Source organism: Musca domestica, unplaced genomic scaffold, assembly GCF_030504385.1.
Source record: "Musca domestica strain aabys unplaced genomic scaffold, Musca_domestica.polishedcontigs.V.1.1 16, whole genome shotgun sequence".
NCBI classification, from domain to species: domain Eukaryota; kingdom Metazoa; phylum Arthropoda; class Insecta; order Diptera; family Muscidae; genus Musca; species Musca domestica.
In genome coordinates, this window is record NW_026712219.1 from 11,325,012 (window position 1) to 11,340,235 (window position 15,224).

Here is a 15,224-nt window from a genome sequence, read left to right on the forward strand (position 1 = left end):
TAAGCCATTAAAATATTCAAATACGAAATTCTCTGTCACAGACTGTCGTACCTTTTTGGAACTTCAAATACAAAATTTCAAACAACTTCGGTGTATATTGCACCTAAAATCGTCAAAATACCGAATATAGGGAGATTTTGATATATGGGGCTTATACGAAGACCTGGACCTGCACAGACAATTTTCTGTCACAGACTGTAGTGCCCATTACGAACTCTAAATACGAAATTTGAAACAACTCCTGTGAAAAATGTTTTTAAAATCGTCAAAATATCGAATATCGGGGGTACGGTTGTATGTGGGCTATACGAAGACATGGGCCTGTATACACAATTTTTTGTCATATGCTGTTGCATCCATTACGAATTCTAAATGTGAAACAACTCCGGTGAATAATGTCTCTGAAATCGCACAATTATCGAATATCGGGGGTTCCGTTGTATGTGGGTTATACGATATCGTAGACCTATATAGACAATATTCTTCCAGAGGGTACAGCACTCAGAAGAAACTCCTTTTGTGGATTTTCAGACAGTCTTATAATATAATGGTAAGACCATCTTGATCATAGCGATGTAAAATTATGCTTCAATGGACGCAATTCTCTCCGCACACATAATCAGGAACATTGTAATCAGAGAGTAAACAAATATTGGGAGAGCATAAAAGAAGAAGTCTGCTAAATCAGCCGAATAGGTATTTAATCCACCTTGTTTGTCGTAAAATATGGGTTTCGATGCTTCATCAGCTTTGGCTCTAGACTACCAGGAAGAAAGAGCTCTTTATTTTTTGTTTTTGAATTGCAAATAAAAATGGCGCCCAACGTCTCTTCAAATCGCACGGCGTTGTTTTGGTTGTGCCCTCTACAAAAATGAGTAGAAAAATTGTTGTAATGATTTTGTGTGTTGTTTTTGGAGTACATGTAGCCATTATTGTCTGTGTGCAGTTGGTGCTCACGGTATAGTTCCCGTGAGGGAAGAGAGAGAGTTTGATTTGGACCCAACTTTGCACATCATAATCATTTATTAGGTCCAGTTCGACCATACAAGCTTCCCTACGAAAGCTTATAATTTTGAAACAAAAATAAATCTAAATTTTGGAGATTTGATTCAAGTCAGACGTGGGTCACTTTCCGGGTTTCCCACAAAGACCAGGTGCTTAAAACAACACCAGTCGATTCCTTCCGGTAGGTCTCACAAAGGGTTACATTTTTAAAAATTAAAAAACACTAAAAAAAACACGAAAAAATTAACATCTCTTGAAAAGTCCACTTAGTGTTGTATCGCCCCCATAAAATGACTTATTTTTCAAAACATTCTAGTACCTCTCCCACAAGAGGTCAACACTATATAATAATAATACGTTCATAAAATGTGATATTAGTGATTGATTTTCTCGAAATTCTGCGATTTTTACTTTTATTTGAAATTTTGAAAATAAAATTTTCCAAGGTTGTAGTTTCAAAACTAGGCCAGCCAGGTTTGAAAGGAAACTGCAAGAGTTTTTCTCATTCTACAAAAAACAATTAACAGTCACATACAAAACTAAAAAAATGATTGCTAATTTCAATGTTAAAAAAATATATATATAAAACTTAGATTGAAATTCGAACTTAAAAATCTAGTAATTACAAAAAAAAAAAAAAAAAAAAAATAATAATAATAATAATTTACAACAAAAGCAATATGCTTTTCGTAAAAGAATTCATTTGTTTTATGGCCATTAAGTGTTGGAGTTTTAAAACAGTGAGGGGCTAGTAGATATACAATTATGTCAACAATGATTCCGATCATTCCGATAATCATTCCTTTTCTCTTAGCCCTTCTCTTTTCTTTTGGCCCCAAAAATTTTCAAGAGAGCAAAAATGTATTTTGGGAACATAACGTATATGTTTTTAAAGTAGAAAGAGAAGAGATGGAGGGAGAGAGTTAGAGAGCAATAGTGAGCCAAAGTAACGAGCTCCCACACGCAAGGCTTTCATCTCAGTCATGATCTCTGCATCTTTTTCCTCGTATACTCTGGACTTTGTCTGTTTTCTGTTCGAGAGGAAGACATTTTCTAAGACCCCACCAAGGTATGGATAAAACCGCCAAGGTTGATTATGGGCCAGTAAAGTCACACAGGGTGAGTAAGTAACTCGACTTCCAAAATAATTTATTCATTTTTCTATTATTTGAGTTGTTGGATTTTTATATTTCCCGACATCCAGCACTTTTTTTAACGTAGCCGAAGAGACAATTTTTTAGTCTACATCTTTATTTATATATGCCTAAGGCTTTTACGAGCAATAATTGGAAAAGAACTATTTTTTTTGTAGAGAAAAAAATTACAGAAGTGAAAAAGAGATTAGGTCTTTAAGGAGACGTCATATATTTATCTCTGCCACGGCATCTGCCTCTAGAAAAGACTGTGACTTTTGAATTTGTTTTCTCCTAGGCGAAGGATATTTCTGAGACCACTCCTAAGAAAAAAAAATTGTAATTTTCTATTTTATTTTAGTTTCTATTAAAACTGAGATTGGGAGCGAGAGAGAGTGAGAGAGAAGTGTAAACCTCAAAGAGATTTTATTCCATTATCTTAACCATACCCGGCACGGAATTATGACACAGATATATATTTATACGATAAAAGGAATATAACCCTTTTTCGGAAGAGGGTCGCATCAAGTTTTACATATATTTCCATTACCCATCCCCGCAAAAATACTCATTACAAATCAAATTACTAACCCATTATTTTTATAACAAGATAATGTCACTCGAAAACATTTTTATCCCCCATCTATTTATTTTGAGAGATATGTCTTAATTAAAATAATGGTTATCCAATTTGAAATCAGATTTTCTTTTGGGAAATCATAAGAAATTCGGGTATTTGTTACATTTTTTGCAACTGGCGCCCAACCAAAGCCTTGCTCTCTTAATGCTTTTTTATATTATTATTAGTATTTTCATATTATTCATATTTTTCTTTTTATAAAGAAATATCCATAGATATTATTGCTCATATCCTAACAGCTAATAAAAAAATCGGATTTTAATGATTTTACTGGATCTGGCGCCCAACCAAAGCCCTGCTTTCTCAATTTATATATTTTTATAATATTATTAGTATTTTTATTTTATAAATATTTTTCTCTTTTATAAAAAATATCCAAAACTAATATTACTCAGATCATAAAAACTAACAAGAAACTTGGATTTTAATACATTTTCTGGATGTGGCGCCCAATCGAAGCCTTGCTCTCTCGATATTTTTTTATATAATTTTTAATATTTTTATATTATTAATATTTTTCTCTTTCATAAAAAATATCCAAAACTATTGTTCGAATCATAAAAGCCAAACAAAACAAATGAATCCTATAGCCTATTTATATACGGAAATAGAAAATAGTTTACAAAACCGTTACTTTTTACTTTTTCTTAGACACTTTGTCGTTGTTGTTGTTGTTGCACATCCCAACTACATATATACTCATTTCTGTTTATAGCTTGCCGTCTAATGCAAAGGTGGCGGAGTACGATCCGGTGATTTGGAAATTAACAAATTTTTCGGAACATGTTTATTTATGAAGTCCCGCTGCAGCAGCTGATTGTGTTGATGCTGCTCCTCGAATTTATGTTTGCGATTTTTCTGTTTCTGTTGATTTTGTAAAAATCGCAAATCACCATAATAGGGATTATTGCGCAGCATCTTTAGGGTGGTATTAAATTCACGTTTCCATTGGCCGTGTGGACAGGCGGTGGCGGAACGCCAATCAGGCAGCCGTACTCCCAGCCTTTGGCACTCACGGGCATAGGCCGTAAAGCTATCGCAGTGACACATACCAGTCGGACAGTCACACACATCCATTTTACAGGCGTCGTGATAATTTTCCGGATTTACGGTGCTGTCACAGTTGCCAAACACTTCGGATACTCGTAGCGGCCGACAGAGGGCATTCGATTTACGTTGTTTACAGGTCGGTTCGACGGCAATGTTTTCCTGTTTGCGCGAGCAGGCCTTGGGACCGCCCACCTTCCAAGAGTTGGCAAAACGCCAGACCTCGGTGTGATTGACGCCATCGCGGCTGGTCAGATCGTCACGGGTCCAACCGTTGTAGTTGCCACACAGACCACACATGCGATTCTTGAAACTGGAGGGCACAGTGACCTGTAAATAGTTATTGCCATCCCACTCAATGCTCAGACCCAAATCGGTTTTCAACATAATACTTTCGCTTAGTTTTTCTATGCTCGAAATGGGTCCCGAGGCATATGGCAGGGCGACACGGGTTCCATTCACCTTCACCCTCTGCTTTTGGCCCAAATTGACACGAATTCCACGCATTTTCAATGTCACCGTCTTCGCCCATGCAGAACGCTTGGTTTGCCGCCCATCATTGGTGAGGCGTATGGAAAATGTCTTGTCATAACAATCTGAAGCCAGCAGATATTTACAGGAACCTTGGAAACTGAAAAATTTCCCATCGAATGTCTTGAAATGGGGATCCCCGAAGACGGTACAGGTGCCGGCAGTTTCAATGCATTTGGGGCAACATTCTCCCGGCAGGACCTTCAACTCTTCATTTGAGCGACATTTCACTGGCGGACAACGCATTTCGGAGCAGCGTATATTTCCACCCGTACAGCGACAGGACCTGCAGGTATCCACATTCCAGGTGTCATTCGTTTGATAAGTGATGCCATTTACAATGCACTCGGAGCGTACCTCGGAGGTAATGCAGCGTGGACAACATCCATCCATTTCCTGATATTCCGGAGAACATTCTAAAATGGGGCATGTCTTGCGCTCACAAATGCTCGTGCCATTGCTACAGGTGCAGTTGGTGCAGCGATCGGGCATAAATTGGATTTTATCATGGAAGATTTTGTTCGTAAAAATGCACTTGCCTGAAAGGGAGGTGGAAGAAAGGGGAGACACAAGAAAATACAAAGTCAATGAGAATTATTTCCAATTTGAATATTTCAATAAACTACAAATATTAAATCGAAATATTTTAATTCTAATTTGAGATTTCCAATTTTAATTCGAATTGGAATTCGAATTATTTCAGATGTTATTCGAGAAAAATGTAATTCGACTTTTTGCATTTGTAATTCGAATTATACCAATTGTAAATCGAATTGTTCTAATTAAAAATCGAAAAAAATTTAAATAATTCAAATTAGAATTGGAATAATTCGAATTACAAATGGAATAATTCGAAATACAAATGGAATCATTCGAAATACAAGTAGAATAATTCGAATTACCAATGTTGTATTTCGAACAACAAATGGAATCATTCGAAATACAAATAGAATCATTCGAATTTCAACTGAAATTGTTCGAATTACAAATGAAATGTTACAAATTAAATCAAAAACTATTCGAATTATTCCAAAAGCCTTCAACTCACCCGTCAACGGCATAAACTCCCTGTGCTCCGTACACCTGGGACAGCATTCGTTGGGCAGGAGTTTCTGCTTCGACACGGGACACTGCAAAACTGGGCATGTTTTCTTGGCACAGGTTAGCTGATTATCCTTACATTGACAAACCAAACAACGATCATCGATTGAGGCGACAACCTCTTGGCCTTCCAAAACGATTTGTCCATTTATTTTGCAACCTACAGATGAAAGAGAAGAGCGGAATTGAATGAAAATTATTTCAAAACACAGTCGGACTTCTGGAATAAACAAAACAACTGCAGAATCATCAAGAAATTCCAACGATTGTGGACATGCTAAAACATGTTTCTTTTTGTGAGTTAATTATGACCATTTAAGCGGGTAGAACAAGGCAATTCTAGTGAGAACATTTCGAAAGAATGTCGAGGGGCAAAATGCCAATTAGTCGACTCAAAGGTGAGCTACAAATCAGAAGCCCAGATACTGAGGTACTTAAATACTGAGATACTATAGAAAAAATCATCTCAGCTAACTTCGCTTAGCTGTTAGGTGAGGTAATAATTAATCAGACCTCAGTAAGCTGAGGTGAATTCTTTTCTATAGAAAAAAAATCAGACCTCAGTAAGCTGAGGTGATTTTTTTTTCTATAGAAAAAAATCAGACCTCAGTAAGCCGAGGTGAATTTTTTTTTTCTATAGAAAAAAATCAGACCTCAGTAAGCTGAGGTGAAATTTTTCTTTTGGAAAAAATTGGACCTCAGTTGGCTGAGGCGAATATATTTCTATATAGAACCTCAGTTAGCTGAGGTGAATTTTTTTCTTTAGGAAAAAAATCGATCCTCTGTTAGCTGAGGTGCATTTTTTTCTATAGGAAAAAAATCGAACCTCAGTTAGCTGAGGTGCATTTTTTTCTATAGGAAAAAAATCGAACCTCAGTTAGCTGAGGTGCATTTTTTTCTATAGGAAAAAAAATCGAACCTCAGTTAGCTGAGGTGCATTTTTTTCTATAGGAAAAAAATCGAACCTCAGTTAGCTGGGGTGCAAAATCGAACCTCAGTTAGCTGAGGTGCATTTTTTTTTATAGGAAAAAAATCGAACCTCAGTTAGCTGAGGTGCATTTTTTTTTCTATAGGAAAAAAATCGAACCTCAGTTAGCTGAGGTGCATTTTTTTTCTATAGGAAAAAAATCGAACCTCAGTTAGCTGAGGTGCATTTTTTTTCTATAGGAAAAAAATCGAACCTCAGTTAGCTGAGGTGCATTTTTTTTCTATAGGAAAAAAATCGAACCTCAGTTAGCTGAAGTGCATTTTTTTCTATAGGAAAAAAATCGAACCTCAGTTAGCTGAGGTGCATTTTTTTCTATAGAAAAAAATCAGACCTCAGTTCGCTGAGGTGAATTTTTTTCTATAAGAAAAAAAATCAGACCTCAGTAAGCTGAGGTGAATATTTTTTTTCTATAAGAAAAAAAAATCAGATCTCAGTAAGCTGAGGTAAATTTTTTTCTTTAGAAAACAATCAGACCTCACTTAGCAGAGGTGAATTTTTTTCTATAGAAAAAAATCAGACCTCACTTAGCAGAGGTGAATTTTTTTCTAAAGAAAAAAATCAGACCTCACTTAGCTGAGGTGAATTTTTTTCTATAGAAAAAAATCAGACCTCACTTAGCTGAGGTGAATTTTTTTTCTAAAGGAAAAAAATCGAACCTCAGTTAGCAGAGGTGAATTTTTTCTATAGAAAAAAAATCTGACCTCAGTTGGCTGAGGTCTGATTTTTTTCTACAGAAAAAAAATCTGACCTCAGTTGGCTGAGGTCTGATTTTTTTCTACAGAAAAAAAAATCTGTCCTCAGTTGGCTGAGGTCTGATTTTTTTCTACAGAAAAAAATCTAACCTCAGTTGGCTGAGGTGAATTTTTTTCTATAGGAAAAAATCTAACCTCAGTTGGCTGAGGTGAATTTTTTCTATAGGAAAATAATCGAACCTCAGTTGGCTGAGGTGAATTTTTTTCTATAGGAAAAAAATCGAACCTCAATTAGCTGAGGTGAATTTTTTTTCTATTTCAATAGGAAAAAAATCGAACCTCATTTAGCTGAGGTGAATTTTTTTTCTATTTCAATAGGAAAAAAATCGAACCTCATTTAGCCGAGGTGAATTTTTTTCTATAGGAAAAAAAATTACTTCTTTTCACTGAGGTTTGATTTTGCCATAGAAAAAGATTGGACCTCAATTAGGATAAATCCGACCAAAGATAGTTGAGTCAAGTTTTAATTTTTTAAGAAAAAAAAAATCAGACCTGAGGTGTAAATTTTTAATTGAATAAATCCGACTTAAGTTTTCTGAGATGAAAAATTCTCTGAATCTCTTTAAAAAAAACCCGAATTCAATGTTTTCTTCTTATTCCTTATATGTCATGTTGTAGCAAACTTACCCCCCATACACAGTGTAGCGCATCATTGTAACATCAAACATTCATTTCAATGGTGAAATCACGTTTTCAATGTTCTTTGTTTTTTTTTTTTATGTTTTGTTTTGTTTAATTTTCGGTAGTTCAAAACCACAATAAACGAAATCAGCACAAAATATCAGAAAAAAGACCACACAAATTTTATTTGCCGGTTGGTGTTTGAATTGCAAGAACATGACCATGAATGGGAGGTAAGGAAGGAAGGAATAATTGAAATGTTTCGGAAATTTGTTTATGCAAGACATTGCCTCGGATTTTTTGTTTTAAACAATAATTTCACAAAACATTGTTATTTGTGATTGTATGTTTATCCAGAAAAAAAGTCACAAAAACAAATATGTTTTCGGTCTTCTTAAAAGCAACTTGTGTTTCTCAGACATGAAAAACAAGGACAACAAATTGTTTAATACACTCATTAAGTTAATAACCATGTTAACAATGTTAGGATTTGTTTTTTTTTTTTTTTTTTGATAATTATTTTGTAACCAATCACTCCGTTTCTAAATCTGCATGAATTGTATAGTTTTTATTTTTGTCGATACTGTGAAGTAGAAATTGGTTATTAAATTCTTTCAGGTTCTAGAACAGACCAAGTACTTAATTCTATTAAAAACACTTTTTAATATTCGTAAAAATATTTCGATTTTTGTTTTTTTGTAATATTTAACTCACCTTGACATGATGGACAACATTCGCCCGGTCTTGGTTTCATCAACTGACTGTCGTCACACTGGGTATAGCATTTCATTTCTGTTGCGGTCACAACACTGCCAACACATTTGTATGACTTACAAGGATTCATGGGATCAGTCCATTCAGCACCACTCGGATATGCCTTTCCAAGGAACATGCAACCTAAAATTGAAAACGAAAATAATGAAAATTATAATAGTTGCACTACAACACGGTCCTTAGTTACTGATGTTCATTTCTTTCTAAAGAACAAGTAAAAAAACATTAATTTCGGCCGGGCCAAACTTTTAGTACCCTCCACCTTAGGTTAAAAGAAACATTAGAAGAAATGTGGCAAAAACCATTAAAATTCCGAATATCGGGAGGTACCGTTATATGGGGGCTACACCAAAAGGTGGACCTATAATTACAATGTCTTGCCACACGAACTAGAACCCAATATGACCCACAAATACCAATTTTTAGACAAATCAGTGAACAAATGTGGCAAAAACTATCAAAATACCGAATATCGGGAGGTACCGTTATATGGGGGCTATACCAAATCATGAACCCATGCATGCAATGTTTCGCCACCGAAGCTGGAACCCATTATGACCAACAAATACCAATTTTCAGACAAATCCGTGAAAAAATGTGGCAAAAAAAAAAATAAAATACCGAATATCGGGAGGTACCTTTATATGGGGGCTATACCACAACGTGGACCTATACATGCAATGTTTTGCCACACGCTCAGGGACCCGTTATGACCTACAAATACCAATTTTCAGACAAATCCGTGAAAAAATGTGGCATAAATCATCAAAATACCGAATATCGGAAGGTACCGTTATATGGACTATACCAGAACGTGGACCGATATATCTCATTTTCAATACCAACCATCCTAGACACAATGCAAATAGCTCTGCTAAATTTTGGCCCTCTACGTCAAATAATGTGGGCTGTATCGTGATTTCAACAGACAGACAGACAGACGGACATCGTTAAATCGACTTAGAATTTTATGCTGATTATGAATATATATACTTTATGGGGTCTAAGACGAATATTTAAGGATGTTACAAACGGAATGACAAAGTTAATATACCCTCCTTTCCAAGGTGGAGGGTATAAAAATGCGCTCGGTAAAAAGAACAGATATTTATCTAAAGCAACAATTTAGTAACTTAGTAACGATTTTCTCTGTAAAACAAATCTTAGTTGAGGATTATTTATTAGTGCTAATGTTGTTGTTTCTAAAAAAACCTCACTCTTGCTCTGCCCTGTAAGCTCAAATAATAAATACAGGGTGAGATAAAAAAGCTACAACAAAGTCAAACTCCATAATATTTAATAATCGGTCAAAATTTAGATATAGCTCCCATATATATCTTCGTCCGATTTGCTTTTATTGTGCACCAAACGTGTAATATCAGCCCGAATAGTATGGAATTTTTCACATACAACCAAATTAGGCCTGAAAATAAATTTGATCGAAATCGGTTCAGATATAGCTATAGCTCCCATATATATTGTTCATCCGATTTGTTATTTTTGTCATCCGCAGCCGTAATATGCACTCTTTAACAACAATATTTAGGGAAATATATCAAATGAAGCTCAAAAACACCTTTGCTAAATTTTATCGAGATCGGTTCAGATTTGGATATAGCTCCCATATATAACTTCGTCCGATTTACATTTCATTGTACATCAAACGTCTAATATTTGCCCAAATGGGATGGAATTTGGCACATACGACCGAACTGAGTCTGGAAGGTAGTATGCCGAATTTGGTGAAGATCGGTTCAGATATAGCTATAGCTCCTATATATATTGTTCATCCGATTTGTTATATTTGTTCCCCACAGCCGTAATATGCCCTCTGTAAGAATATATCAAATACAGCTCAGAAATATCTTTGCCGAATTTTATCGAGATCGGTTCCGATTTGGATATAGCTCCCATATATATCTTTATCATTTAATTGTGCACCAAATGGGCATTACAAGTCCGAATTTAAAAGATACAAATGCTTCGGCATATTTAGTCCTTTGAATTTTAAATTATAATTAGAATCAAAGCGTGTTTGATTGAATTCTCCCATAAAAACTTTTAATTGTTATGTGGAGCTCTGCTAAATTAGCAAAGTGGTAAGGGGTATCATAAAGTCGGCCCCGCCCGACTTTAAGACTTTCTTTACTGTTTTTTTAGGATTTTATTGAATGAAAGCAAAAAAATGACGGCATCAAATTTTCGAAAAAGTTTAGATTTGTTCGAATTGGTCTTATTTATGGCCTTCCAACGCCAATGAAACCATCGTACGCTGCCCGAATATTACTCTGCTGTATTTTGGCCCCTTCCCGGAGAAGCGCTTGCTTGAGCTGATCGATACTTTCGCCATTATGAGCTGGGAATGAAGCGAGGAACCTCATTTCGTAATCATTCTTGGGTGGCGCGTGCTGAGTGCGATGGTGCTGAGTCCTGTTTGTATGCCCAAGGCTTTAATACACCCTTCAGAATATTTTTGCGATAATATTCGACATTTATTCTGATGCAACGTTCGATTAATACGAGCGGAGAACGACCATTGGCTGTTATGGTGGCCCACACCATCACCATGGCCGGCGCTTGAGTTCTGGTGCACATTCTTAGCTGACCTCTTCGGCATGTAAACAGGATCATTTTGTTTGTTTATAAACTGTTGGACAAGGAATGTTTTCTCATCGCAGAAAACCAAATTCGGCAGTTTACCACTTTCGGCCAAGCGAAGCAAATCTTTAGTACGTTTGAGTCTTTTTTCTTTCTGCGGCGGTGTAAGTTCTTGCACTTTTGGGAGTTTCAATACTTTTACCCCGAACTAAATTTTTTCAATGTTTGCCGTAGAAGCGACTTGATCGAAAGCTACTTGATCGAAACCCGCGTCGCAGTGGCCGAAAAATGGCTCGTGTGCTGAACATATCGTAATATTCCATTTACGATATGTTCAGCTCACGAGCTGTTTTTCAGCCACTGCGACGCGGGTTTCGATCAAGTCGCTTCTTTACTTTTCGAACCATTTCTGCGGATGTTACTTCCGCTACCTGAATCACCTGACCGATGGTACGAGACACAAAAGATTATTCACATTCCATCACGAATAACTTTTTTTCTGAAAAATTCTCACCAAAATGCTTTGTACGCTTGTAAACAATATAATGTGCTGTCACTGGAATAATTTTAACAGCTGTCGGACGAGGGGCTTGGAAATGACAGCAGTCTGAAGTTAGTTGCAGTTTTTTTTTCATCTCACCCTGTACACATCTTTTCGAATTGAAATTAATTTTTTCTTAAAATAAATAATAATGATTTCCTTACCTTTACATTTATTGCAGCAGGCATCCGAGGATTTCTTTTCCAACAAATAGCAATCATCTATGGGTGGACATCTGTCTTCGCATTTAACAAAGCCATTCTGAAAAGGAAAAATAAGTGAAATATTAACATTGTATGATAAATTGAAATAAGAAATTATATACGAGTTCATAAGGCGATTATAAATTTCTACCACAGAACTTTTGTTATAGATTTGTGATAATTTTTAAGAAAAAATATTTCTCAGTTTTTTTTTTTCGACACACATGACAGCACTTGAAAATTTATGTCAGCTTGAGAATTTTTCCCAGGCAAAATTTTGCGAATCATGCTTGCCACTTTCACCAATACTAAAAATGACAAGTAGTTTAGATAGTAATTATCAAAAACTAAAGTTAGAACAGAAAGTCAGGGGCTCTAATCTACTCGCTGCAAACAAAAAAAAAAAAAAGAAAAAAACAAGTTAATAAGTATCAGTTGGTTTTGCCGACCTTAGCCTATGTCCATTTATAAAAAAATATATTTTTACTTGGATTATGATTATTAAAAATCCTATTTTGCAACCAGATCTTGTGTTTGTAGATTTATTTTAATCAGGGAAATTTGAAAAGAATTCGATGTTTATTTCGCATTTTACGAACTTTAAAGGTATTCAAAATTTTGACGCTTTATACCAAAGATCTTGTGTTGATAAAAATATAAGGATATGCTAAATTTTAAATCAATCCAAGTCGTAATTCACATTTCATATATTATGATTATTCAGGATATAGACCCTTTGTGGGGGAGGTATTTGAAGGAGCGGGCCAATATTGTCCATTTTCACACTTGACATGAAACTGATACAAATATTAGGATTTGCAAAGTTAGAACAAAATCGGGTGATTTTGCTAACACAAAATCGGTTGTGAAGACGATAAGTGCCTACGAACCCCTTCTGGTACCTCACCACAAAGGGGTCTCCATTTTTAAAACTTTTATCTGTCATAACTTGCGAAAAAAGTCAGAGATTCTTTACAACTTGTTATATTTAAATATTTCCCTTATCCAAAAACCTGAGATGGATATGAAATTCATGATTTCGCATAAAATTAGATATAAATGATCGGTTTTCCTGTAATTTTGTCCATAGCAATAATTTTATCTGTATTAGATGAAGTATTAAAATGGAATACTTCGGTCCACTATATGCTGTACCTCAGGCAAATTTCAATATTTTCGGAAAATTATCATATGCAGGTTGAGATGAAAAAACTGCAACCAACTTTAGACTGTTGTCATTTTTAAGCAAATCGTTCGACAGCTGTTAAAATTATTCCAGTGACAGCTCATTATATTGTTTACAAGCGTACAAATGCGTTTTGGTGAGAATTTTCCACTAAAGCGTGCAAGCGTGATAGTAATAGTTCTTTATATTTGGCTGGAAAACCAAAAGTGTCTATCGTTAGAGCACTCCAGCATTAAAGTGGACGGAAGAAAACAGCAACATCAGCAGATGTTGGCTCGTGAGCAGAAAAGGGGCTCATGAGCTGAACATATCGCAATATTCCATTCGGCAAATATTTAAAAACGAGCTCGGGTTAGAGCCATTGAAATTCCAAAAAGTGCAAGAACTTACACCGCAACAGAAAGAAAATAGAATCACAAGAGCTAAAAAGTTGCTTCGCTTGGCCGAAAGTGGTGAACTGCCGAATTTAGTTTTCTCCGATGAGAAAATATTTGTTGTCCAGCAGTTTTTAAACAAACAAAATGATCGCGTTTTCTTGCAAAAGAGCTCAGCTGAAAATGTGCACCTTCGGTTGGCCACCAGAACTCAAGCGGCGGCCATGGTGATGGTGTGGGCCGCCATAACAGCCGATGATCGCTCTCCGCTCGTATTAAACGACCGCTTCATCAAAGTAAAAGCCGAATATTATAGCGAAAATATTCTGGTGGGTGTATTAAAGCCTTGAGCACGCAAACATTTTGGCCGCAGACCTTGGACATTACAACAGGACTCAGCACCATCGCACTCAGCTCGTACCACCCAAGAATAGTTACAAAATGAGGTTTCTCGCTTCATTTTCAGCGCACAATGGCCACCAAAAACTCCGGATACCAATCCGTTGGACTATTGTGTCTGAATTGTGGAAAGCAAGGTTGGCACTAACAAATACCAACAAAGTGTCGATCATACTCAAGCAAGAGCTTCGCCGGGAGTGGTCCAAAACACCGCAGAGCAACATTTGGACAGCATGTGACGGTTTCATTGGCCGTTTGAAGGCCATAATTCGTGCTAAAGGTGGTCAGTTCGAACAAATCTAAACTTATTCTAAAATTTGATGCTATTTCCGACATTTAATTAAATGTAAATAAAATTTAAAAGAAAATGTAAAAATTATGGCGTTCGACTTTGTTGCAGTTTTTTTTTATCTCACCCTGTATATGATTTCCTGGCGTTTAGGTAACATTTAGAAGATTGACGTATTCTAGGACCTATAGTAGAATTTTATGACAGATAGTTTTCTGGAATGTTTTGTCTTGCTACTAACCCGTTTAAAGAGAGTTTTTTTCATATTTTCAAAAAAAGGCCAAAAAGACCCCTTAGCTTGAGGTTTAATTTTTTAAGACCAAAATAATTTTTGTGTTGTTTTCTGCAATATTTGCAAAGACATTATGTACATAAAATCATCGGATTCCAAGGAATATTAATCCGAACATTTCAAAAAATATCGTAGAGGGTAATTGGCCCTCTCTATTTAGGTTAAATTGCGATTTAACCTATGAAAACGCCGAAAACGTGTCTTAAATTTTTAGCCCTACTTTCATTATCTGCTGGAGTTTCCCGATAGTTATTGAAAAAAATGCCTTTAATTATTGAAAAAAAATGCATTTTGTCGTTACTTTATCGCATGAAAACAAATTTTCGAATATTGTATGTTATTAAAATTAAAGCCTTTGAAAGTGATTTGTAGAAGTGTTATTTGAACAAAATGGCTTTGGGTCAAAATAATATTTTTTTTTTTTTTTAATTTGTGCACTTAATTTCAAAAATGTTGTAATCAATAAAGAAACACCATTGCATGTTCACATCGAATCTCCCCGAAAACCAATGAAGTTTAAGCCAAAAATTTATGGAGATAATATAAATTGCCTACATGAAATGTGCAACGATTTTTATTGCCCCCACGTAAGAAAAACTATGTATTTAAACATAAGCACCGAAAATTGTTTAAATCATAATTTCAATAATTTGTTTTGCTTTAAATGGCCACAAAAATCTGAGCAACAAAAACATGGCCCATAAAACTACTGAAATTATGAAATTTTTGCTACAAACTAAACAAAATCAC

General features: G+C 35.4%; 1 protein-coding gene across 2 annotated transcripts in view; it reads right to left on the reverse strand.

Moving 5' to 3' along the window:
- Positions 1–905: 905 nt before the first annotated feature.
- LOC101891534 (BMP-binding endothelial regulator protein) overlaps positions 906–15,224 on the reverse strand; it is a 242,739-nt gene continuing 228,420 nt past the window's right edge. For both annotated transcript variants that reach the window (XM_059120084.1, XM_059120082.1), the window contains exons 5-8: positions 11,896–11,992; positions 8,533–8,715; positions 5,405–5,617; positions 906–4,895 (exon numbers count right to left, since the gene is read on the reverse strand). In XM_059120084.1, the coding sequence (XP_058976067.1) occupies positions 3,502–4,895; positions 5,405–5,617; positions 8,533–8,715; positions 11,896–11,992 (1,887 nt within the window). In that variant the 3' untranslated portion in view covers positions 906–3,501. The remainder of the gene's footprint in view (positions 4,896–5,404; positions 5,618–8,532; positions 8,716–11,895; positions 11,993–15,224) is intronic.